Below are 26,301 nucleotides of genomic sequence, written 5' to 3' on the forward strand. Positions count from 1 at the left end.
AACATTTTGAAAATCAAAGAAAAGTCAAAAGTGGCTTGCCGAAAAGAAAATGGCAACCAAATTTTATTAAAAATGGGATTTTGAGTCCTAAAAACTCTAAGGATGAAAGCTTTGGAGACTTGAAGTTATTTAAAAACCGGAATTTAGGAAATTATTTACAAAACGAGGTTTGAAAAAATCATTTTCAAGATCAGAATGGGAAAGTAGGGGATGACACGTGGCTTAAAAAGAAAAGTTGCATGCCAAAGGTGGCCATGCAACTAGAAGTATGCAATAACGGGCCCAGGGAAGAATGATTTTTGAAGTGGGCTTTAGTCGTAGGCTAATTTGAATAATGAGACATGGTTTGGATCAAGAGGCTGGCCCACATTGACTGCATCTACCAGTGCTTTCACAGTCAAATCGCCTTTATTTGAGAAGGTTTCTTTCTTAAGAACAAACTCCTCTTCATCTTCTTCCTCCTCTTCCTGGGTTCCTTTATCTGAAGCTGGCTGTATCATCTCCATGAAGCTCTGGTTCTTTTGCCCAGATGGCTGAGAGGTTGAGAGAGAGTCGAAGCTGCTACGATGGTTGGAAAGGGATTGAGATGGCTGCTTCGATGTCCATTGCTCCAATTTCACCACCGACTTTATTCTAATGAGTTTTTCTACTACATTCTCCTTCCCTGCCTTTCCTTTCTTTACTGCAGTTTCTCCCCACAAGGTAAAGCCATTTCCATATATGATCGAGTATGTACTCATCTATATTTGTATCAAATCCAGAAAATCGGCGACTACTCCCCAGAACAAAGTTTCCCATTGTGTCCATGGTGGCTGTCATTGAAATAGATAAGGCTTGCCCTTGATCTCTAGATGCTGAACTGATGGTATGCTGAGCTGTAACCGCATGATTAGTATATCCCACTTCCATCAGACCTTGTTTCAGTTGGAGGAAATTGAATTTCTCTAGCACAAGCAGGTGACCTTTTCGGGACTTTGCAGGGACATCCAACTCAACTTCTGAATTTCTAAGCAAACCATGTATTAAAGACCTACTCCAACAGCCAGTTGCCACAATAACGGCTTTCTTAAGGTCCAGATATTCTTGAAAGTTTGAACAGCTTCAATCTGTATCACCTTGAGATCTCTCTCATTCCTCCTAGCAGGGTTTGCAATCTTCACTAACACTACCCTCTTTGCCAATTCGGGTGTTGTGTGTGCATCTGCTCTATTGACAACAACTTCAAATCGACACCCTTGAAGATGTCCATGTCGTCAACAAAATTAAGCAAAAATCACTCCAACTTCTTCAACATGAAACTGCCCAGACCACATAAGTGCTTCCAGAATCTAAAAAAAATAACAGTAAATCAGCAAATGCAACTTGTCAACTCCACCACCTTGTGTCCAATCTTCAATTTCTGCCTCAAGCATTGTAGTTCTCAGCTGAAGCATCAGCGTCTTCATCATCCCCTTGCTTTGGATGTTCACTACCTCTTTTATTAATATCTTGACTTGGAGCGCCTTGAGGGACTTAGTGACCACATTGTGAGGGAGGTTTGTTTCTCATTTCACATCTCGCGTCCAAATTTCCATGTCTTCTTTTCTTTGTATCAGATCACAAAGAAAGCGCTCAGCATCTAACAGAGGTTGAAAGGCTGCGCTTGTGTCTGGCCGTTTTCCTTTTAAGTGATGGTCCTCATGACTGGATCATTTCTAAAAGTGAGGATGACTTGTGAGAAGTAGTGGCAATAATGATCAGATTTTCTCAGGCCTGGGAGGTTGAGTTGGCTGCTTCTTTACCAGTGTCGCCCTTGGAATTGAAAATAGAGAACCGAAATGAAAACCTCCAATGCTTGGCTCTATGTCAGTCCTTTTTCTTCATGCACTGAGAGGCGTGGCTTGCTCGTCGACTGAGGCGTCCTCTCTGACTTTAGGAGATCTGAAGCTCAGCTTCCTCTTCCGGCATCATATGCGATTGGATACCAGGGGGTTGCCTAAATGGATCCCGCTTTGAAGACCCGGGAAACAATGATGGTTGATTCTCATCTCAGCAAATATGCAACCCACAGACTACACATTAACAGGAGAGGAATAGTAACGCAGTCCAAGCAGTATCGTAGGTGTTCTGTATCATAAAAACCATCACCTTGTGTATGAATATTTTAACAGAAACCAAGTGCACTGACCAATCCAGAATCTGTCTGCTTTAATGCATCGGTACATCGATATAAAAACAAGCTTTGTGGTCTCGTTTCCTTCACGAACTAGATGGTGACCATGTTGAGCTTAGATCTACTTTCGGAATCTGGAAATGCCCTCTCAGATTTCCTTTTCTTCCTTGTTACCCTAGACTCATCCTCCCAATGCCTGAGTTCCTTCCCCTCTCAAGCTAAACTACCCTCCCTTAAAGCTCTCCTGTCTCTCTACCATTCTCTCCATTTTTCTTCTCAGCTCCCAAAACTCCCCTGGAATCTCTTCTTTCTCTCTGCTGAATACATTTCTCAAATAAGGTTACCCCACTTTGGCCTTGTTTCTGCTGTGGAAATCCTGAGAGCTTTCTTGGCCATATATTGTTCCATGCAAAGTCAGTAGCAACAACAAGTGAAACCGAGCACAATTTGACTTAGTGAAAGCTTCAGCAACGGGTTCCAAAGATGGTGACTACACGGAAGGTACATCTTGTATAGGATGAAGACGAGATTTCCACCATGGCAGGGATGCCGTTAATCATACAGAAAGCAATGGCAGTCTCAAATGAGAAGTTCACAGGTCCGGGAAATCAGCAAGGTTGATGAGACATTCCTTCCCCTGTTCTTTCTCTCTTAAAATCCTTAGGAATATCGTTACTCACCCCATAACACAGGGAGGGCACCAGTAGAATTCCTCTTGGGGAGTCAAAATGAACCCAAACCAAACTCCAATAGTATAGAGAAAATATCAAAAAGCACGATTAGCAAAACAGACTCACAAACAAAGAAGTCTTCTTAACCAAGTATCTGTCATGAGTCATTCCTGTGCTTATGAATAGAGAGGGAAGAAACTAAACCCAGATTTATGAATGAAAAACAGAGATGTAATCTTCCAAGGCACAATGTACACTACAAGAAAAAAGTGAAATAATGACGTTTTTTAAGCATCAAGAAAGGTAAAAGATGACGCTTCCCCGAAGCGTCATCTCCGCCCCTGTCATTAAATGTTACAATTAACAATGACACTTCCAAGAAGCGCCATCTTTTATTAATGCTTTCAATGGCGCTTTAAGAAGTGTTATCCTTGAATAATGTCAATAATGACACTTGTGAAAGCGTCATCTTTGAACATTTTAATGGAAATAATTTTTATAAAATTACCACTCTTGACACTTATGCGAACGCCATCTTTGATTTAATCTTATTAATGACACTTTTAAAAATGTCTTCTTTGTTTCATGTTAACAATGACGCTTATAAAAGCATCATCTTTGAATAGTTTCTATTAAAAAATAATATTTTGATTCTGTTATTAAAACAATTGATTTCTTATATAATTAAATTAAAAAAACAATTACAACCAATAAAATAAAATCAAATTTTCTTAATTAAAATATATCCAAATATTGATACACATGAACCTAGTTTAAACAATTAATGTAACCACCTATATATATTAATTACACATAAACTTGTTAATTATATCAAAATATTTCAATAAGAATTTCTAATTCTAACATAAGAACAAACATTGGTACTAAGACTACTAAAATAAACCATAATCTTTAAAAGCATAGTTCAACCTCCTAGTGAGTTCACTGATGTAATCTTCATGGTTTTTGACTTCGTCTTCTTTAACACAATGGTTTCTCTTCTTTTAGCAAACAAGCTTCCTTTGCAACCTGTAAATAAAAATAAGGAAGAGTAGAAAACATCTAAATTATATATACATACAATAAATAATAAGCATAAATGAAATAATAACCTTCACAAAATTAATTTAGGTTATCAAGTTTGCTTACATGAATCCCCTTAGCCTCTTACATACATGGATTGTACTCCTTTCAATTCATTATACGAAAAAAAAATTATATTATGAAGTGTTTTCAAAATAAAATATAACAGATTATTCTAATGTAGATAAAAAGCTCTCCATTGTCATCTCTAAAAAGCTCTTTAAAAAAGAGCTCATAAAAGAATTCATCAAAGTAAAACTAGACATTCAAAACATTTCATTAAGGAGACCAATGAGTTGAAACTAAATAAATAAATTTGTACTCTATCAACAAAATACCCTGAACTACAATTTCAACTACCATATTATGCTTTCCCCAAAATAAGGAAAAAAAAATGTACTTAAAATTTTTTAAAAAGTTTGATTTTTTATTCAACAACATAGAAGAAATAAATTCTGTTTTTATGGTAGTGAGTCTCATGTTAAACATTTCTTCTATGGTACGTTGTGGTTGGTCCACTTGATTGATTCCTCATGCTATTATGGTTCATAACAATTTCAAGTTCAGTTCTTGGTTGGATTGGTGTAATAGATTAATACTTTGTCCCAACTTGAATAATAAGCTTTAAGAGATGTCAAAAAGCTGAAATTATTAAGCACTTTAACAATCCAACACATTGGCTTTAAAAAATAATTATTCAAGTCATTAAGTTAACACTTATATTGCTTTTCTTTTTTCTACTTTTTTACCCATTGTTTGGTTGCTAAGAAAATAGAGGATAAAAAAAAAGAAAAAAATGGATTCTCACAAATTCTGTTTTTTCAAATTCAATCAAATGGAAATATCAATCCAACTAAGCCAAGTATGTGTATGGTGTATATATTAAACTCAATTAAAGATTTTGATTTCACTCCTTTGCATATATTTCTCAACAATCAAAACAGAGCCTTATAAGAAAATCATAACTTTGAGAGATCTATATATACTCCATCCAAATCTTATATTTCCAAACAAAACAAACATCAAAACACATTAATCATGACATAATAGTCTGTTTGTCTCCAGGAAAATTTAGAGAAAAAAAAAAGAAAAATAAATAAATAAAATTTTTCTTCCTCAGATTTTTCATTGCAACTGAGACTAATAAAACAAGCAAAAGACATAAAGATCCAAAAGCTTCATTTCCTTGTCTTTTTTCTTTTCAGCAACCAAATGCACTAAGTAATCTAAAGATTAATTTTAAAGACAACAACACAATGAAGGATTCAGTCATTAATGGATAAAAAACAATCTTTCATCAAATCTTGATTCTCATATTTCCCACTCCAACTGTTGTAATACTACCACGTCACTCAAATCAATCAAATAACACAAAACACAAAGATTCAAAATTTTCTTTTAAAAGTAAATGAATTATAAAAAGGAAAAAAACGAGATATACAACCATTGATAGATCAAATACAATTCTCCATCAAATTTCTAGTCCCAGATTTTTCACTCCAACTTTCCAATTCCACTACATGACCCAATCAACAAAAAAATTTAAAATAGAAATAATTTTTAAAATTCAAAATTTAAATACACACACATTGCCACCACCACTACCAATAACAACAATGAGAAATATATATAGTTAATAAAAATAAAATCAATCCTTTGTCAAATCTCTACATGAAAAAATAAATAAATAAAATAAAATATAAAACACACACACACAAAACATAAAACACAAAGATTCAAAGATAAATAATAAGTAGCAGAGTCATCGATAGATTAAAAAATTCCCCATAAAATGTCAAGTCTCATATTTTTCAACATCCAACTGCTATAATACTCTATGGAATACTCAATCATGAACAAAAATATGAAACACAAAGATTTACAACTTTCTTTTCTCAGCAACTTAACAATAAAGGAAATCAGAGTTAGAACTCTTCCAGGGATCATGTGGAAGACTCTGTTACAGTCTCAAAAACCTATTCTTCCCAAGAGTATAGCTTTCTCAATATTTATAGCTATTGTTATAGAAATTAGAATAAAACAAAAAACAGAAGCAATTTCACTGATTTTTTTTCCTGTTAATAAATCAATGAAACCCAATTTCCATGTTCTTCAGGATGGAAAAATTGTACCTGTGCTATGTAGAGTCTCAGTATAGTAGAGTTGATCTCTGTTTCCAGCTGAATCAGAAAAATGTTCAATCAAATAATTGCTCTGGTAGCTGCAGTGAGAAACAAATTAAAATTGAAACCCTAATAGAACAATATTACATCATCTTGACCCAAAACAAAAACACAAAGAAAAATGAAATTTTTTTATTACCAGATAAGAACAAAATTCAGAAAAGTTATGGCTCAACTGACTCTGGTTTTATTGACCATTTGGTGAACTGATAAAAGATTTTTATCAGATGGGAATATATATAAAAGTTGGAACAAGGGAGAAAGATTACAGTAAATGAATGAGACATCAAAATGGCAAGATTCAGCAAATCTATTTTTAGTTCAATCAAATAGGTGTTCTGCTTGCAGCAATGAGAAACAAATTAAAACTAATTAACTTTACGTAACAATATTGGTCCATCTTGACCAAAAATATACACAGAAGAAAAAGAAAATTCTTGATTACCAAATAAGAACAATGAAAAAATGTCATGGCTGAGCATATTCTGACTGCCAAAGTCATGATCAGACATAATTCAATCTCTGCATATTGGTCAATGGCACTGCTAGTTCAACAAAAAAGAAAACTTGTTCACTATTTGATCTACCTTGCAAAATTGTCTTCACTTGGCTATATAGAAGTAGGGAGAATGATTACAGAAAGTGAATCAGACATTAAATGACAAGTCTAAGCTTTCATATAATCTATTTGTCGGTTGTTTGTGTATGTATTATCATCCCAACTAGCAGTCAGCCCCAAAAGCATGCTGAACTTTTCATCTTTGGTGATTCATTTTTTGATGCTAGAAATAATAACTTTATCAATACCACCACTGATTATCAGGCAAATTTCTGGCCATATGGGGAAACCTTCTTTGACTACCCCACTGGAAGAGTTTCTGATGGCCACATTAATGGATCGAAAACAATTCTCCATCAGCATATTATTCTCACTTCAACTGTATCTAAAATCACTATCTGATCACAAAACATGGAGATTCAAAATTTTCTTATTCTCCCAAATATAAAATAATGAGAAATGCAGTTAATAGTGGATCAATAACAGAACAAAATCAAAACTTAGCATTTCATCATGAAAAAAGAATGAATCATAGAACAAAGGAGACTATTGAGTTACTTTTGAAAGAAGTCTTCATCGACGACAACAGCTATGTCAATGAGAAGGTTGCTCGTGTTCAAGAGAATTCCTTTGTAAGCAATTGGTAGTGAGGAGGTTAAGCTTCTGGCACTCCTTGTCAGGAATGAAGATAGTTTTGGTGCGAGGGTAGTGATGGTGGATTTTCGGGAGTCTCTAATGGATTAGGGTTTCATTTCTAAATATTGTCGATAAAGTCTTTGACTAATGGCTAGTGGTCTGTAGTCGATTACTGGTGGTCACCAGTTGGTTCCTAGTGGTCGCCCATGTGTTCGTCGGTGAAATTGTCTACATGTAGCTTTCCTATACAAATGGGGGTTTGTCGGGTTGAGATGGTGTTTGTGAAGATGAAATGCTATTTTAGAGAAGGGAAAATATGGATTGTGTGTATATATAACGAGAGACAATGACCCTTGTAAAAAGTGCTAAGGAATGACATTATGTATATGCAGGAGACAATGACACTTGCAACAAGCGCCAAGGATGTTCATATTTTACAATGACACGTTTTCAAGCGTCATCTTCAATAAAGCGTCATTATTTTATATACGAAAACGCCAATGTTAATTGAATTTCTTCAAGCGCCAATGTAAATATTAAGGAAGTGTCATCGTTTAGAAAGCGCTATTATTGGTTTAATTCATTGACACTTTTTACAAACGTCAAGAAATTAAGCGTCATTATTTAGTATTTTTGTAGTAGTGGTAGTTAAAAAGAAAAAGATAATCAGATTATTTTCAAGCTAAACCAAAGGAAAAAGGGATAAATAAGCCATACCAAGCTCGTGAACAACCATAAAGAAAATCAATCAGGTTCAGATGCTTTCCCTGATACTCACATCTAAATAGCAAAGTGATTTTTGAGCTCTTTGAGGAAAATAAGAGAATAGCATGAATAAATAAAGGTGAACCCACAGTGACCATACCTGGAGGACCCAAAAGCCCTCTCTAGAAGCTAAGGCTCCTCTGCTCTGCTCCTCTCCAGTCCGTTTCCAGATGTTCCTCCTCCTCCAGGGCCTGCTCTCTAAAAATGCTCTTCGTTCAAATCCTCTCTACCCTGTTTTTCCTCTTCCTCCAGCTCTCTCTAGAAGCTCAGGCTCCTCTCTGCTAGAATCATGCTCTCTTTCTTCCTAGCTTCCTCTACCAAAATATCTCTAACGGCAGCACTAAAAACACCTCACCCCTCTGCAGCTCTTTTTTCTTTCTTTTCTCTTTAGTGTTTTCTCCCTAGTCACTAGCCTGGAGACCCTCAGAAAAGCCTCCTTCCTCTCCAAAAAATCAGCAACCAAATCCCCTAGCTAACAAAATCCTCCCAGTAGCTCTCAAAAACCCTCCCCTCTCTGGTTCTCTCTCAAGCTCACCCCCAAAACCAGTCTCCTGCTCTCCTTCTAAAAGCACCCCAAAAAAATATCTCCAACGGCCTGCCCCCAGACCAGCCTCGCACAGCTGCCTCACTCCACTACCCTGCAGCTGCCATCCTCAACGGTTTTCAGCTTTTTTTTCTGCTGAAAGAAATCTCCACGTATCCAGCTTTCATTGGCTAACAAAGCCATTAGCTTGATACCTTATCAACCAGTCCTGGAGTGACACGTGGCCATCCCAGATGATGACACTTGTCATAATCGGGCTGTAGAGATGTCTCCCCAAAATGGGGGTCTACAAATATGCCCCTCTTCGGTAGAGTTCACGAGTGTAAAGAACATGAACACTGGAGTGAAAAGTAAGTGTGAATAGTGAGTGCAATGAAGTGAACTCTACCGAAGAACCAAGAAGACCCCCATAGGGACACTAGTGAGATATAAAGTCACTCAGACTAACAGATGAACAACGAGGCTCTAATCCTAAAAGGAAATGATGTCTCAAAATGCCTCTGCAGCCACACTAAGGATCCAAGCTCCCTCTAAGACGTCTCCAAAAGTGACTCAAAGATCGATGTCAAAGATGAGTAACGGTCGAACCACCCTGGAGTACGAAAAAGGACGTGTCCAAAGGAGACTCCCTATGTGACCTACATGAGAATGATAGGTGTAGAGTGCCTAACAACATGACAGAAGTACGTCTCGTGATCTCAAATGACTATGCAATGTGTAGTGAAAGGGGAAATCTAAAAGAGCCTGATGAATAAGCAATAAGCTCCAAAGTAGCCAGGTGAGGAAAGTGACTCTAAATGTCATACTGAAACAAAGACCTGGACGTCGAATTGACCTGATAGGAAGAATGAATGATCGATCTATATGGGTGCGGTCCCGACTCAAACTAAACACAAACTGATAGGAAAATGGCCGATCGATATGGGTGCGGCCCCGACTCAAACAGAACTCGAACTAATCACGATGAATGAAAATGATCGATCGATATAGGTGCGGTCCTAGAAACACAAACTGACATGACAAGGAGATGACCGATCGATATAGGTGTGGCCCCGATTCAAACTGACACGACGAATGACCGATCGATATAGGTGCGGTCCCAGAAACTGAACTGTCATGACAAGGAGATGGCCGATCGATATAGGTGCGGTCCCAAAAACTGAACTGTCATGACAAGGAGATGACCGATCGATATAGGTGCGACCCCGACTCGAATTGATAAGATGATGACCGATCGATATAGGTGCGATCCCAGAAACTGAACTGTCATGACAAGGAGATGGCCGATCGATATGGGTGCGGCCCCGACTTTGAACTGATAAGATGATGACCAATCGATATAGGTGTGGTCCCAGAAACTGAACTGACACAGAAAATGACCGATTGATATAGGTGCGGCCCTGACTTTGAACTGATAAGATGATGACCGATCGATATAGGTGCGGTCCCAGAAACTGAACTGTTATGACAAAGAGATGGCCGATCGATATGGGTGCGGCCCCGACTCTGAATTGATAAGATGATGACCGATTGATATAGGTGCGGTCCTAGAAACTGAACTGTCATGACAAGGAGATGACCGATCGATATAGGTGTGGCCCCGAACTCTGACTGATAAGATGATGACTGATTGATATAGGTGCGGTCCCGACTCAAAAACTAACACGACAGGGAGATGACCGATCGATATAGGTGCGGCCCCGACTCAAACTCAAACTGATAGGATGATGACCGATCGATATAGGTGCGGTCCCGACTCGAAAACTGACATGACAGTGAGATGGCCGATCGATATAGGTGCGGCCCCGACTCAAACTCAAACTGATAGGATGATAACCGATCGATATAGGTGCGGTCCCGACTCGAAAACTGACATGACAGGGAGATGGCCGATCGATATAGGTGCGGCCCCGAACTCAAACTCAAACTGATAGGATGATGACCGATCGATATAGGTGCGGTCCCGACTCAAAAACTGACATGACAGGGAGATGGCCGATCGATATAGGTGCGGCCCCGACTCAAACTCAAACTAAAAGGATGATGACCGATCGATATAGGTGCGGTCCCGACTCAAAAACTGACATGACAGGGAGATGGCCGATCGATATAGGTGCGGCCCCGACTCAAATTGACACGATAATGACCGATCGACATAGGTGCGGTCCCGAAAACTGAACTGACATGACAAGAAAATGGCCGATCGATATAGGTGCAGCCCAAAAACTAAACCGACATGACAAGAAAATGGCCGATCGATATAGGTGCAGCCCAAAAACTAAACTGATATGATGGTGATCTGATCAAGTGGCCCAAAGCCAAAGGATATCCAGGATAACGACGCAAGCAAAATCGGAAGGAGGGGATATGCCCCAGTGTGTAACTCGTGAGGATCGACAACTAGGTCGAAAGATAATGAAGCTTGTGAAAGATCCGATGATCCTAGGGAAGGAGGGAATGCCCCAATATGTGACTCACAAGGGTCAGTACTACTAGATCGAAAAGTGAATGAAACCTATGAAAGGTCCAATGATCCTAGGGAATGGGGGTATGCCCCAATATGCAATGATGAACAGACAGAGATGCAAAGTACCTCAAAACTAACTGTACTTTGAAATATGCTCATCCATCAGGTAATGAAAATGCCCAACCTCAAATAGGTAATGCCAAACAGGACCATGCATCGTGACACCATGCTGACAAAACAAAACTAACTGATGAATAAGAACAATGATGACCAGTGCTCGAAACTCAAGGAGCTAGCAAATCAACACTCAACATGATAACTATCAAAATGAAAACATCGTCACTAATAAATCAACAATCTGTCAGGCCCTACCATCATGGAAAATGTTGAACCTAAAGTCCAAAAGATATATGAAAACACAACCAAGGTGATCGAGGACTGATCTACATCTCCTCCTAATCGAGAGAGGGGTGAGGTCATGTGTCACAGTGGGATGTGTAGGATAAAAGAAGGTGATGATCAGGCTCTGGTGTGATGGAAGGCGTGAAAGTATCTAGGGTGAAATAACTGAGTACAAGATGAAAGGTATGTATCCGAGATCGTCCAAGTACGCCGAGAAGACTAAACCTGAGGTATCAATAGCTCCATAATCCATCAAAAGCAATAATCACAAACAGAAAGTTGAATCTCGATGTCAAAACCTCTAACAAGGTGGCTATGCCCCAGTATGAAATGAGGACAACATGAAATAATCCAATGATCTCTATATCACCCGTCGGATGCTCCAACATCAAGAATCAGTCTGATCTCCCTCCAAAAGATGGATATGCCCCAATGTGAGGGATCCAGTAGGGTGACTATGCTCCAATGAAAAATACTCTCCATCCTGGCTATGCCCCAGTGTAAAGTACTGTATCCGAGTCAACAAATCAATCAACCTCTACTCCTGGTGCCAAAACGGAAACATCTCAACGTAATCCATAGGAATCAGAATCCCCGGGCTCCATGAATGTGAATGTGGTGGCTATGCCCCAGTATAAACCACCTAAAGTGACTATGCTCCAATGAACAATCAAAGTCCATCACCAATGAAAGGGTTACGCCTCAAATAAATCGTCGTCTCAAAAATCAACCATCAATGAGTAGAGTGTGTCCCAATGCAGAGTATCGAGTAGAGTGACTGTATCTCCAATAAAAACTCTCTGAAATGGCTATGCCCCAGTATAGGGTCATCCCACAACTCCTAATCCATCATAAACCAAATGAAGAAGCAAACTGACTATGCCTCAGTGCAAAGCGTCATCCCACTAAGAAACCGTCATCGATGAGCGGGGTATGCCCTAGTGTAGATAACGTCGCCCCTGAAAATCCATCACTGATAAGAGGGGTATGCCCTAGTGTAAATCATCATCTCAACTCCCCATCCATCATGCTCCGAGGAATAATCTCTGACCAAGCTCGAGTATTGCCCACTTGTGAGCTATCAAACACAATGTGAAGTAATGGCCTCAAGGTGGTCTTCAGACACGGGACGTAACGTAGGCCAAGGTAATAGGGTGAAAGAAATGAAAGGAAACTAGGCTCAAAGATCCCAATGATATAATCCCCATACCCCTCATGCATGAGATGCAATGCGTAGAAAACGTCATGAGTCCCGGACCTAGGGGTCCCCACACGAAAAGTGATGATAAATGAATGGTCATATCGAATAAGCAAGAATAAAGTGTGGATGTTGAACCTAAGTCAAACATCAAGCAGGATGAGAAAAGAAAGAAATCAGATGAGGTAGAGTGGAATGAAGAAGACGAAGAGATAGAAAAGTGAGTGATGGTCAACTCGCATCAAAGCATGAAAAATAGTCACATCTGAAATAGATGGAATGATGGATAGAGCAAGGATCCAGAGATACTAAAGAAAAGGTCACTCGCCTCTCTCACAAAAATCGAACGAATGACTCATACTCTCACCCAAAATATACATCAGTTCACTTCGTAATATAATAGGATACTAGAGTTCAGTTGTCTCTCTATAGTGAGATGTTGAATCAACTTCATAATTGGATTATGCAGGAGCCAATATTTTCCTATGAGTCTCAATGGTTCCCGTTTGAGCTTATGTTCCATGGTGACATGGTTTATGAAGGTTAGTTGTGTTTTTTATTCACATGTGTGCATAAGGGCCTTTTGGTAAATACATAAGGTTGCACAAGAGCTTGAGAATAGTCTCTCTAGACCTGGCTAAGTGATTAATTGGAGCCCCATAGGGTTAATTAACCAATTAGGACTTAAGTGGGCTAGTTTAAGTGACCCAAACCTAGAATGGGCTCAAGTCACTTAAGCTCACAAAGCATATATGAACCCCTTTGAGAGTTTAAGGGCTTATTCTTGTTATTTAGCTTTCTATTCTCTAGAGAGAAAAAAACCTTAGCCCCTAACATTTTCAAAGGATTCCACCCCTCACCTGTTAATATCTGAAAAAAACCATCGGGTGGAAGACTCTTAGGTTTGTGAGATCTACCACACATATGACGCATCTTCACCATTTAGATTCGATCTGAGAACATCCAAATCTAAGTTAAAACAAATATTCTCTAAATCTAAATATTTCAATATGCTATTTGCTTTCATTGCTTAGATTTAGAGAACCTTAAGATAGTTTGCATGCACCTTAATAGATCCAAGGTTGGGAATGGAGATATCCAGATATTCCTTACACAAAGAAGTTATAGGTGCTTCCTGAGTCAATCAATATGGTCATGACCTTTTTCTTAATGTTGCCCAAGATTCTCATGGTCTGATGAGAAGTTGAAGAAAATATTGTATTGATTGAAACCATAGGATATCCTCTTTGATATCATTTTCAGCTTCACTAATTGCTTTCCCTTCACTTTCATCACCATCTAACAGAAAATTTTGCTTCCTTTTACATTTATGGCCAAGCTTATACTTTCAATCATAATAATAACAAAGCCTTTTTTTTTATGCATCTCCTACATCGTTGTAGTTGAAATCCTCTTAATAGGTAGTAAAAAAATCCTTTTATTCTGATTCTTGTAAAGTTCAATGTACTACCCCCACTTCTATTAGAGCCTTTAAGTTCCTTGAGAATTGTCTCCATTGTCATTTCTTGCAATAGTGCTAACCCAAGAGCTTGGACTAGTTTGTTCGGTCAAAACATGTTGACTTAATTTTTAGTAGCCTCTTTCAAGCCACTAATGAAACATTGAACAAAAAATTCCTCTAGCAATCCATTAATTCTGGCCATCAATACTTCAAACTACTGTTGGCACACTCTAACTGTAGGTTTATTAATCCAATTTGATTATTTTCCCAATAGGACTATCATAAGTACTAGGGTCAAACCTAGAAACAACATCTATAAAAAATTGTCCCCAATTGATTTCCTTGTTATTAGCCTCATACCCTTGAAACCATTCCTAACTCTTTCCTTCTAAATATAAGGAAGCCAATTCTACCTTCTCATGATCCCTAATTCCATTAATTTTAAAAAATCTATCACATTTGTAAATCCATACCCACTAGGATTCCCATCTTTAAAATTTGAAAAATAAGTTTGCAAAGTTGTATTTGAAAGGAGTCTATACCGTGTAAGTTATAGTCCATCTCTCTTCTATTGATTGAAGTATTGTCCTTATTACTTAACTCCGCTACTCTAGAAGTTATGTGTTCAAATTTCAAGTTCATAGTTGTAATCATCTTTAATAGTTCTGATAAGGCAGCTGCTTGTTTATCTAATGAGTCCTTCAATTGATTAACAATCCCTTCAAGTCTATGTTGTTCTTGCACTCTAGTCCCTTTCGCTATGATTGGTGCCAAGACCTTTCTCTAATACCAATTCTTATCACCCAAAGAAAAAAGGCAATTTGAGAGAGAGCAAATCTTGTGTTTTCTTATTGAGAATTTTTCTAAGATTTTTCCCATTACAATCTCCCTATTTTATGTAAGGTACTTGGCTTACAAAGGATAGACTAGATGAGAACACTAAGTCAAAGATAGAAGGAAATTAAATTAAAGAAAACAAAGATACTAAATTAAATTAAAGAAAGTAAAAATATTAAGGGATTTTAGGGATCCTTCACTACAACTGTAACACTTACTAGTGCCATAAAATTTTGGTTTTCCATCCCCTCATTGCTAACAAAAAATTCTGGTTTTGATCCCTCATTGCTACAAGAAAATTTTGGTTTTTGATCCCCTTACTACTACCATAAAATTCTAGTTTTTGATCCCCTCGCTGTCAAGAAAATTCAAGTTCATTAATCCCCTTGTTACTACTAAAATTTTTTTAACTTTCCTTCTCCTCAAAAGTTAGAGAAACCAACCTCAAATATTACCCTTTTGGTTAGCCCCTAAATCATGGAAATCTCCTCTCCATTCACCTCCCAAAAATTCTCCATCATGATCACTCCATTCCTTTTACAACCTCCTTAAATGTCTTTGATTCACCGCAACTTTCTGTTTCTTTTTTCATTTTTCCCTCTTCAAACTCTCCTCACAATCTTCCTAAAACTGTACCATTCTTTCCTTTTTATTCTCCAAAAAAACTTGAGGGGTTTTAGAAAACAATCGCTTGAACTTTTCAAAATTATTTTTAAACCTATCATAAGGTATTAATTTACAATTGTTTTTTTTTTTAAGTAACACTTCTAAAATTTAATTGAAGTTATCTTTTTAAAAGATAGCTTTCAATTGGATTCCTCCTAACTATCATAGATTTAAAAATATTTTTTGAATTATCATTTTTTTTTAATTATTGTATTTTTTTTGTAAATCCAAAAAGAAATTTCTTGGCACTTTTAATTTTTTAATTCCAACGGATCCATTTCCAATTAGGTCTAATTACATGATACAATGGCTTTTATATTGTCATTGATGTTATAAACCCACCCTACATTTCCAACTAAGGTAGTGTTTGTTTTTTTACTTAATTCTAAATAGAACCTTAATACTTAATAGTATTAAATATTAGGTTGTTTGTTTTTATAGTATTTTATTTCTATTAAGAATTAAAAAGTAAAAAAAACTATTGTGTTATTTTTTCTATTTAGAAAAAGCCACATATTTTGGCTTTTTCTATTTAGTAAAAAGTTTATAATAAGTCATGAAAAAGTAAAAAAACAAACAACCTAAATTCTAAAACTAAATGATTTTCAGCAAAAAGCCAAAAAAACAAACACCATCTAACTTAGATACTCATTGGCATTATAAAACCAGCTTATACCCTTAGTTGATATTACTTTGACATGTTATTTGATTTTCAAATAAATGAGAAGCAACTTCTATTCCTATCTTCTTTTGCGTAATTGATGAATTGAGGCATTCACTAATAAAGACAATATTTCAAAAACAAATAGGCCCTGGTTCTACGACAAATTATACCAATCTTTGATTTCAAAGGAGAAATGTAAAGAAAGGAAACTAAGAAGAAAAGAAAATGTGAGAAAAAAAAACTTTAAATTCATTTAACTTATAAAGATTAAATAAATTTAAAATGTATAAGTTTTTAAATAATTTTAATTATGCTAATTTTCTTATATAGTTTTTAAAAATTATTTTTTTAACATTTTTTTGCTTTAATAATATAACTAAACCATTCCAAAACAAAAACTCTTTCGTTAACTATTCTAAACAAGAAAAAATGGCTCTAGGTGGCCTACAAAAGTTATATCACATGTCAGTGGATCTATAAATGTGAACCAAAGGAATTATTTATAAAATCAAATCATTTTCCTTTCAGATAAGGATTGGTTAGTCGTAAATGAAAGAACACTGCATGCCCAAAAAGTGGGTATGTCAGATGTTTGTTCTCAATTTCACGTCTCAGTAGTAGCTAATGCACCTACAAATGACATACCTAACCCATATATGTTTTGGGTATCAACTATCTCTAAGATTTCATGATTCATAATGCTTTAATTGCACTTCCATATATTAACATGGGACATGTGAAAACATTGCACTTCTCAAAGGAGCAACAAATTAAGAAATAGTTCAGAACCATCAACATGGAGACATGGTTTAAGTTAAAAACCTAACAACCAAACAAACATAACGAACACTTCCACCAAGAATTCCTATTAATTGATTAGAACCATAAACAGTACTGCATATTCTAGAAGTTGGGATTTCCTTTATCCCTGAAGGGAAAGGAACAATAATACAACCATGGAAAAGGAGAAAAGCATCATATCGACATTATATGGGATGCTCAAAGAAGTGTCCTTACACAACTTGATTTTCAGTAAGCAAAACTTCAGACTTGATCAGTGCCCAACAGTTGATCACCAATTACAACCTACAATCATCACTGAAATTTCATTAAGTCACAACCAACAACCACATCTATTACTTAAGTAGACTATGTTCTTTGACTAATGCAACAACTATATTGGAAGTGATGCAAATATAATACTTTAAATTTTCCAAAAATTTCAAATGATAGAAGACCATTTTGCACAGTTCAAAACTTTTTGTATTATTTAAAGAAGATTATCCTCCACGTGTAAAGCTAAGTAATATAACTATATATGTAACTGATAATTAGGTGGATTTAATTAGTTGTGTTGACCTTCAGTTACCTGCGATCTCAATTCAAGCAAAAAAAGATAGTGCAACCAGACATGGGACGATTCCCACACTGTGCCCAGGTCAAATTAGTTAAATTCTGATTCAACTTACTCAAGAGGTAACTTCATACCAACTAAAAGAGCATGAAAGTTTGCAATAAACTCACCCGGGATTTGGAATGACATTTTTGGTGGTCATCTTAGTGCCTTGGTGCTGTAGCCTCCAGAATGGAAAAAGTGGAAAAAGACATTGGGGACATGTTCAACTATGTGACATTTTTGGCCATCCTCTGGTAACATACTACGCATGAATTCTCTTGGCATGCCCCAAAAATGAATACTTGTAAGGCTTTTGAGCAGGCGAATGCCAGATGGCACCTCCCCCATTTGTGGGCTAGGCCCAATTTCAAGATGTTCGAGTAGAGGCAGTGCTCCTTTGTGTATTTTCAAGGTTTTCAGTCCCCTCATGTCATGGAGACGTAAATGTTTAAGTTTCTGAAATGTTAATACCTCAAAACACAAACATTCACCGTCATATGCATTGATGAGCCCAAGCTCCACTAGATTAGGCAGAGCTTGGAGGACTTCCATTGGATCATAGCTTAACCTGGACCTTGAAAAACTTACACAGACTAGACTTCGAAGTGTGGGAAGCCATTCCGGCAACCTGCTTAAGCGTCCTTGGAGATGGAGAGTTCTAAGATATCTGGGTGGAACTGATATAATTTCTAACTTGAGGATATCATCATCCTTCGAAAATATGCATAAAGATTCAAGATGCTTCATATTTGATATGGAGGCACAAAGACTTGGCCCGTCTTCCTCCATAAGGTTTACAATGCCCAGCTTTCTCAACTGCCTTAGCTTTCCCAGCTCTTCAATTATGCCCATCCCGTCATTTGCCTCCACATAACACAGCTTCTGCAACTCTACCATACTGCCAACCCCCTCTCCTACATGTATTCCTTTAACAGAAAAGCATTGCCATTCAGGCTGGTAGTTATAAGAATAGGCTAGAATATGGCGCAGCTTTTGAAGCTTCTTGATCTCAACTGGAAGCGCATCCACAAGGGAATGTTTCAGATCCAAAGTTTGCAGGTTTTGTAACTTACCTATGGACTCTGGAAGCATCTTGACTTTTGTCCTCCTCAGACTTAAGTACCTCAAGTGGAACAGATTTCCCAAATCTTCTGGAACACTATATAGAGGAGAATCTTCAAAATCCAATACTTTCAAAAGCTTAAAGTGGTCAGGGATGTACCTGTAAAGAGCATGGGCACTGCATCAATGTCAAAAAGCAAAATTGAGCGAATCTGTGGGTTCCTATTAATAGTCTCCACAACATTATCTGTGCTTTTTTGAACTGATCCACGCCGAAATTTTCCATCAAAGCTTGAGTCCTCTTCCCCCAAAGCCCAACAAAAACTCAACTCCTCAGCCTTTCTGAGGATTATCTCACGCATCAAATCATGGACTCTGCAACTTCTAATTTTCCCTACATAATCCCCGTCGGACAATTGAACCAAGCTTCTATGAATCAGTTCAGTCAAGTATTCTTTGGCAACCTGTTCCAATGTCATCCCTTTCTTTCCTTTCACAAACCCTTCAGCTATCCACAGTCGGATGAGTCTTCCACAATTAATGGAGTAGTCCTCTGGAAAAATGGCAAAGTACAAGAAACAAGACTTGAGGTAGTGAGGCAAGTCATCATAACTGAGGGAGAGAATTTTAGTGATACTTTCAAGATGGGGATTACTTTCTAATTGGGAACCAAGGCTATCATTAAATTTCTGCCATTCTAACTCATTCTTCTCTTTGGTTGATAAAGCACCGCCCATTGCCACAATTGCAAGCGGCAATCCTTCACATCTTTTAACAATAGCAAGGGAAATTTCCTCTAATTCAGGAGGACAGCAACAACCCCGAAATGCCTTCTTACAGAAGAGTTCCCAGGAACTTTCGGGAGGTAGAGCTTGAAGATTGTGGATATAATGAAATGAAGATTCTTTAACAGCAGAACCTACTTCAACATTTCGTGTTGTAATTACTATCCTGCTGCCTCTTTTGTTTTCTGGTAAAACATATTTAATAAATCTCCAGAACTCTAATTTCCAAACATCATAAAAAACAACGACATACCTTTTATCCTCCGAATACTCCCTTAGTCGAGTAATAAGAGACATCTCGTCCATTGAATCGGTACCATCAGGAATTGACTCTTTCCTTGCTTGATAGAATTGCTTTATCACGTTCCGAAGTACGTCCTCCATCTTGAATGACTGAGACACAGTGATCCAAGCATGGCAATCGAAGTGTTCCACCATCCTCTTGTTGTCATAAACCTTCTTGGCAAGAATTGTCTTGCCAAGCCCGCCCATGCCCACCACCGAAATCACTGTTCGTTCTGGAGCTCCCTCTACCAGCCATTTTATCAATTCACCCTTGTGAGATTCAATACCCACAATTTCGGCGTCTTCGATGAAAAGAGATGTCACTCCCGGGTCATGCCATGGAACACTTGTACCACTGCAGCTGCCTGATCCTAGCTCAAATGAACTAACAAACCCATAAGTTGAACTTGCTTCCTTCAGTTTACCCACCTTTAGCTTGAGATCCTGGACCTTGGAGGCTATCTCATGGCTTGGTTTCAGTTTCGGGAGTAGGTGAGAAATCTTACAGAGGAAACCAAGGACCCCACGCCGATGAGGGCGATTTGCAAAGTGAAGTATGTATTCATCGACGAGATCTTCTATGCAATAAGCCGTCTCCCTTAGTTCTTGGACCCAAGTTTTAACGCCTTGGCTGGTGTCTCGTTTCTCGGCCTTCGCATCTGCATCCTTGAGGAAAGCTTGGATGTAGAGCAGCTCTGTTTTGATACCTTCAACTTCGGTGTGGACACCTCTCAATAATCTGGCTTCATCAGCGAGCAAGGAGAGCAACCTATCGGTGACTACAGTGACAGCAATCTCTGCCATCTCTTCCCCCTTTCTTCAGGGAAGGTAGACTAATAATGGATGCTATGAGTTCTTGGCCCAAATCCTCTTGGTCTTTAACTCATCCACTCGGAAGCCAGTCCATCGCATAACGCGTCCAGCGAACGACCACATTTGTAAATGTCTAGTTATTTTCACTAGCTTCAGAACCGTAAAAAATATAAAAATAAAAATTATAAGGGTCATGCTTTGGTACCTATATATCCTTTTTGGTACCATACCTCCGATCTTCCATTCCGTTTGCCACATGTTAGGATTGTGAATAAAAAATAAATAAATAAATAAAATAATCCAATGCAACACAAAAGTTTTAATTCTTTGCAACATCCAATTATATAATATGATGAATTCTTTTTAAAAAATTGAAAAATATTGAATAATTTTTAAAAATATAAATTTTCTACAAAAAGAAATTAGAATTTATTTTATTTTGTAACATAAAGTGATAAACCAAGGAGGTGACGGAAAAAAATTAAAAGTAAAATAAGCTAAATATTGTAAAAATAAATAAATTGATAACAAAATTTATAAATTGAGAGTTAGTTAATTTATTTAATTTTGAATTGAAATTGTTTGTGGAAAAAATTCGATGAATATTGAAAATGCAAAAAGCAATATAATTGGTTTAAGAAGTGAAAAAATAAAATAATTGAATAATTTCAATGAATTGCAAGCCTAATTAGACTTCTATAAAAAAATTAAAAAAAAATTGAAATAAATTTAAATAAGTATACACTGCTCAAACATTAAGATAATTATGTACTCAATTGAAAATTATATTAATAAAATAATTATTATAATTTACATTTAATTACATAAAATATTGGTTCAAAATATTGAAAATACAAAAAATAAATATAATTAGTAACAATATGGAATTTCACACTCCTCCCTAATTTTTTTTTTTTTATCATTTTGATTTTTCAAAAACTTTTAAAAGTTTAAAAAGTAGAGAACATGGAATCCTCGAATTCTTATCTCATACTAATTATTTAATATTTTTGGATTATGATTATTTTTTTCATCTATTAAACACCCCTAAGTGTATTTAACCTATTAAAATAATATTCAAGTTAGATGAAATCCCCAAAAAATTTTAAAAATTCAAAGAAGTGGAAAATTGGAAGGTTATGAAGAATGTGAGGATTCCTCACATTCTTCGTATCCTTGCTAATTTTTTTAGTATTTTTGGATTTTGATTTTTTCGGAAATCATTTGAATACCTCCTACGTGTAATGAACCTATTTAAACAATATCCAAGCCATACGAAGTTCCAAAAAAATTTAAAAAGTTCAAAGAAGTGGAGAATGGGAAGGGTACGAAGAATGTGAGGATTTCTCACATTCTTCGTATCCTTGGTAATTTTTTAATATTTTTGGATTTTGATTTTTCAGGAAATCCTTTGACCACCTCCTAAGTGTAATGAATCTATTTAAACAATATCCAAATCATATGAAGTCCCCAAAATTTTTAAAAAGTTCAAAGAAGTGGAGAATGAGAAGGGTACGTAGAATGTGAAGAATTTTCACATTCTTCGTACCCTTGCTAATTTTTTAGTATTTTTGAATTTTGATTTTCTTGAACAACATTTGAACACCTCCTAAGTGTAATAAACCTATTTAAACAATATCCAAGCCATATTAAGTCCCAAATTTTTTTGAAAAGTTCAAAGAAGTGGAGAATGGGAAGGGTATGAAGAATGTGAGGAATCCTCACATTCTTCGTACCATTGATGATTTTTAGTATTTTTCGATTTTGATTTTTCCGAAAATCATTTGACAACCTCCTAACTATAATAAACCTATTTAAACAATATCAAGCCATATGAAGTCCCAATTTTTTTTTAAGTATCAAAGAAGTGGAGAATGGGAAGGGTACGAAGAATGTGAGAAATCCTCACATTCTTCGTACCATTGATGATTTTTAGTATTTTTGGATTTTGATTTTTCCGGAAATCATTTGACAACCTCCTAACTATAATGAACCTATTTAAACAATATCCAAACCATATGAAGTCCCAATTTTTTTTTTTTAAGTATCAAAGAAGTGGATAATGGAGAGGGTATAAAGACTATGAGGAATCCTAACATTTTTCGTACCCTTAATAATTTTTTAGTATTTTTTTATTTTTATTTTTTTGGAAATCATTTGACCACCTCCCGAGTATAATGAGCCTATTTAAACAATATCCAAGTCATATGAAGTCACAATTTTTTTTTTAAGTATTAAACAAGTGGATAATGGGGAGGGTACGAAGAATGAGAGGAATTCTCACATTTTTTGTACCCTTGGTAATTATTTAGTATTTTTGCATTTTGATTTTTTCGGAAATCATTTGACCACCTCCTAAGTGTAATGAACCTATTTAAAAAAAATATCCAAGCCATATGGAGTCCCCAAATTTTTAAAAAAGTTCAAAGAAATGGAGAATGGGAATCCTCACATTCTTCGTACCCTTGATAATTTTTTAGTATTTTTGGATTTTTATTTTTCCGGAAATCATTTGACCACCTCCTAAGTGTAATGAACCTATTTAAACAATATCCATGCCATATGAAGTCCCCAAAAAATTTTAAATGTTCAAACAAGTGGAAAATGGGAAGGGTACGAAGAATTTGAGGATTCCTCACATTCTACATACCCTTGCTAATTTTTTAGTATTTTTAAATTTTGATTTTTTTGGGCAACATTTGAACACCTCCTAAGTGTAATAAACCTATTTAAACAATATCCAAGCCATATGATGTCCCAAATTTTTTTGAAATGTTCAAAGAAGTGGAGAATGAGAAGGGTACGAAGAATGTGAGGGTTCCTCACATTCTTCATATCCTTGGTAATTTTTTAGTATTTTTGGATTTTGATTTTTCGGAAATCATTTGACCACCTCGTAAGTGTAATGAACATATTTAAACAATATACAAGCCATATGATGTCCCCAGAATTTTTAAAAAGTTCAAAGAAGTGGAGAATGGGAAGAGTACAAAGAATGTGAGGAATCCTCACATTTTACGTAGCCTTGCTAATTTTTTTAGTATTTTTGAATTTTGATTTTTTCGGGCAACATTTGAACACCTCCTAAGTGTAATAAACCTATTTAAACAATATCCAAGCCATATGATATCCCAATATTTTATGAAAAGTTCAAAGAAGTGGAGAATTAGAAGGGTACGAAGAATGTGAGGGTTCCTCACATTCTTCATATCCTTGGTAATTTTTTAGTATTTTTGGATTTTCATTTTTCGGAAATCATTTGACCACCTTGTAAGTGTAATGAACCTATTTAAACAATATACAAGCCATACGATGTCCCCAAAATTTTTTAAAAGTTCAAAGAAGTGGAGAATGGGAAGAGTACAAAGAATGTGAGGAATCCTCACATTTTACGTAGCCTTGCTAATTTTTTTAGTATTTTTGAATTTTCGGGCAACATTTGAACACCTCCTAAGTGTAATAAGCCTATTTAAACAATATCCAAACCATATCAAGTCCCAAATTTTTTTGAAAAGTTCAAAGAAGTGGAGAATGGGAAGGGTACAAAGAATGTGAGGAATCCTCACATTCTTCATACCATTGATTATTTTTAGTATTTTTGGATTTTGATTTTTCCGAAAATCATTTGACAACCTCTTAACTGTAATGAACCTATTTAAACAATATCAAGCCATATGAAGTCCCAATTTTTTTTTTTTTTTAAGTATCAAAGAAGTGGAGAATGGGAAGGGTACGAAGAATGTGAGCAATCCTCACATTCTTCGTACCATTGATGATTTTTAGTATTTTTGGATTTTCATTTTTCCGGAAATCATTTGACAACCTCCTAACTATAATGAACCTATTTAAACAATATCCAAGCCATATGAAGTCCGAATTTGTTTTTTTTAAGTATCAAAGAAGTGGATAATGGGGAGGGTACAAAGACTATGAGGAATCCCGACATTCTTCGTACCCTTGATAATTTTTTAATATTTTTTTTTATTTATTTGGAAATCATTTGACCACCTCCTGAGTATAATGAACCTATTTAAACAATATCCAAGTCATATGAAGTCACAATTTTTTTTTTTTTAAGTATCAAAGAAGTGGATAATGGGGAGGATACGAAGAATGAGAGGAATTCTCACATTTTTCGTACCCTTGGTAATTATTTAGTATTTTTGGATTTTGATTTTTTCGGAAATCATTTGACCACCTCCTAAGTGTAATGAACCTATTTAAAAAAATATCCAAGCCATATGGAGTCCCCAATTTTTTCAAAAAGTTCAAAGTAATGGAGAATGGGAATCCTCACATTCTTCGTACCCTTGATAATTTTTTAGTATTTTTGGATTTTTATTTTTCCGGAAATCATTTGACCACCTCCTAAGTGTAATGAACCTATTTAAACAATATCCATGCCATATGAAGTCCCCAAAAATTTTAAAATGTTCAAACAAGTGGAAAATGGGAAGGGTACGAAGAATTTGAGGATTCCTCACATTCTACATACCCTTGCTAATTTTTTAGTATTTTTGAATTTTGATTTTTTTGGGCAACATTTGAACACCTCCTAAGTGTAATAAACCTATTTAAACAATATCCAAGCCATATGATGTCCCAAAATATTTTGAAAAGTTCAAAGAAGTGGAGAATGAGAAGGGTACGAAGAATGTGAGGGTTCCTCACATTCTTCATATCCTTGGTAATTTTTTAGTATTTTTGGATTTTGATTTTTCGGAAATCATTTGACCACCTCGTAAGTGTAATGAACCTATTTAAACAATATACAAGCCATATGATGTCCCCAAAATTTTTAAAAAGTTCAAAGAAGTGGAGAATGGAAAGAGTACAAAGAATGTGAGGAATCCTCACATTTTACGTAGTCTTGCTAATTTTTTTAGTATTTTTGAATTTTGATTTTTTCGGGCAACATTTGAACACCTCCTAAGTGTAATAAACCTATTTAAACAATATCCAAACCATATCAAGTCCCAAATTTTTTTGAAAAGTTCAAAGAAGTGGAGAATGGGAAGGGTACAAAGAATGTGAGGAATCCTCACATTCTTCGTACCATTGATGATTTTTAGTATTTTTGGATTTTGATTTTTCCGAAAATCATTTGACAACCTCTTAACTGTAATGAACCTATTTAAACAATATCAAGCCATATGAAGTCCCAATTTTTTTTTTTTTTTTTTTTTTTTTTTTTTAAGTATCAAAGAAGTGGAGAATGGGAAGGGTACGAAGAATGTGAGAAATCCTCACATTCTTTGTACCATTGATGATTTTTAGTATTTTTGGATTTTGATTTTTCCGGAAATCATTTGACAACCTCCTAACTATAACGAACCTATTTAAACAATATCCAAGCCATATGAAGTGCTAATTTTTTTTTTTTTTTAAGTATCAAAGAAGTGGATAATGGGGAGGGTACAAAGACTATGAGGAATCCTGACATTCTTCGTACCCTTGATAATTTTTTAGTATTTTTTTATTTTTATTTATTTGGAAATCATTTGACCACCTCCTGAGTATAATAAACCTATTTAAACAATATCAAAGTCATATGAAGTCACAATTTTTTTTTTTTTAAGTATCAAAGAAGTGGATAATGGGGAGGGTACGAAGAATGAGAGGAATTCTCACATTTTTCGTACCCTTGGCAATTATTTAGTATTTTTGGATT

The 26,301-nt window shown here is 35.9% G+C and overlaps 1 protein-coding gene across 8 annotated transcripts; it reads right to left on the reverse strand.

The window, feature by feature from the left end:
- Positions 1 to 3,715: 3,715 nt before the first annotated feature.
- LOC117910512 (disease resistance protein RPM1-like) lies at positions 3,716 to 20,720 on the reverse strand. Of its 8 annotated transcripts, none has more exons than XM_034824589.1 (4): positions 17,814 to 20,720; positions 17,307 to 17,387; positions 6,039 to 6,086; positions 3,716 to 3,852 (listed from the first exon to the last, which is right to left on the reverse strand). In XM_034824589.1, exon 1 carries the CDS (start codon positions 20,619 to 20,621, stop codon positions 18,879 to 18,881), a length of 1,743 nt encoding a protein of 580 aa, XP_034680480.1. In that variant the 5' UTR covers positions 20,622 to 20,720; the 3' UTR covers positions 3,716 to 3,852; positions 6,039 to 6,086; positions 17,307 to 17,387; positions 17,814 to 18,878. The 8 variants fall into 8 exon arrangements, with proteins under 8 accessions (XP_034680480.1, XP_034680478.1, XP_034680477.1 ...); XM_034824587.1 differs by having other exon boundaries at positions 3,717 to 3,852; positions 17,307 to 17,375; XM_034824586.1 differs by having other exon boundaries at positions 3,717 to 3,852; positions 6,039 to 6,127; positions 17,307 to 17,375.
- Positions 20,721 to 26,301: the final 5,581 nt, after the last annotated feature.

This window comes from Vitis riparia, unplaced genomic scaffold (assembly GCF_004353265.1).
Source record: "Vitis riparia cultivar Riparia Gloire de Montpellier isolate 1030 unplaced genomic scaffold, EGFV_Vit.rip_1.0 scaffold763_pilon_pilon, whole genome shotgun sequence".
In the NCBI taxonomy this organism is placed as follows: Eukaryota; Viridiplantae; Streptophyta; class Magnoliopsida; order Vitales; family Vitaceae; genus Vitis; species Vitis riparia.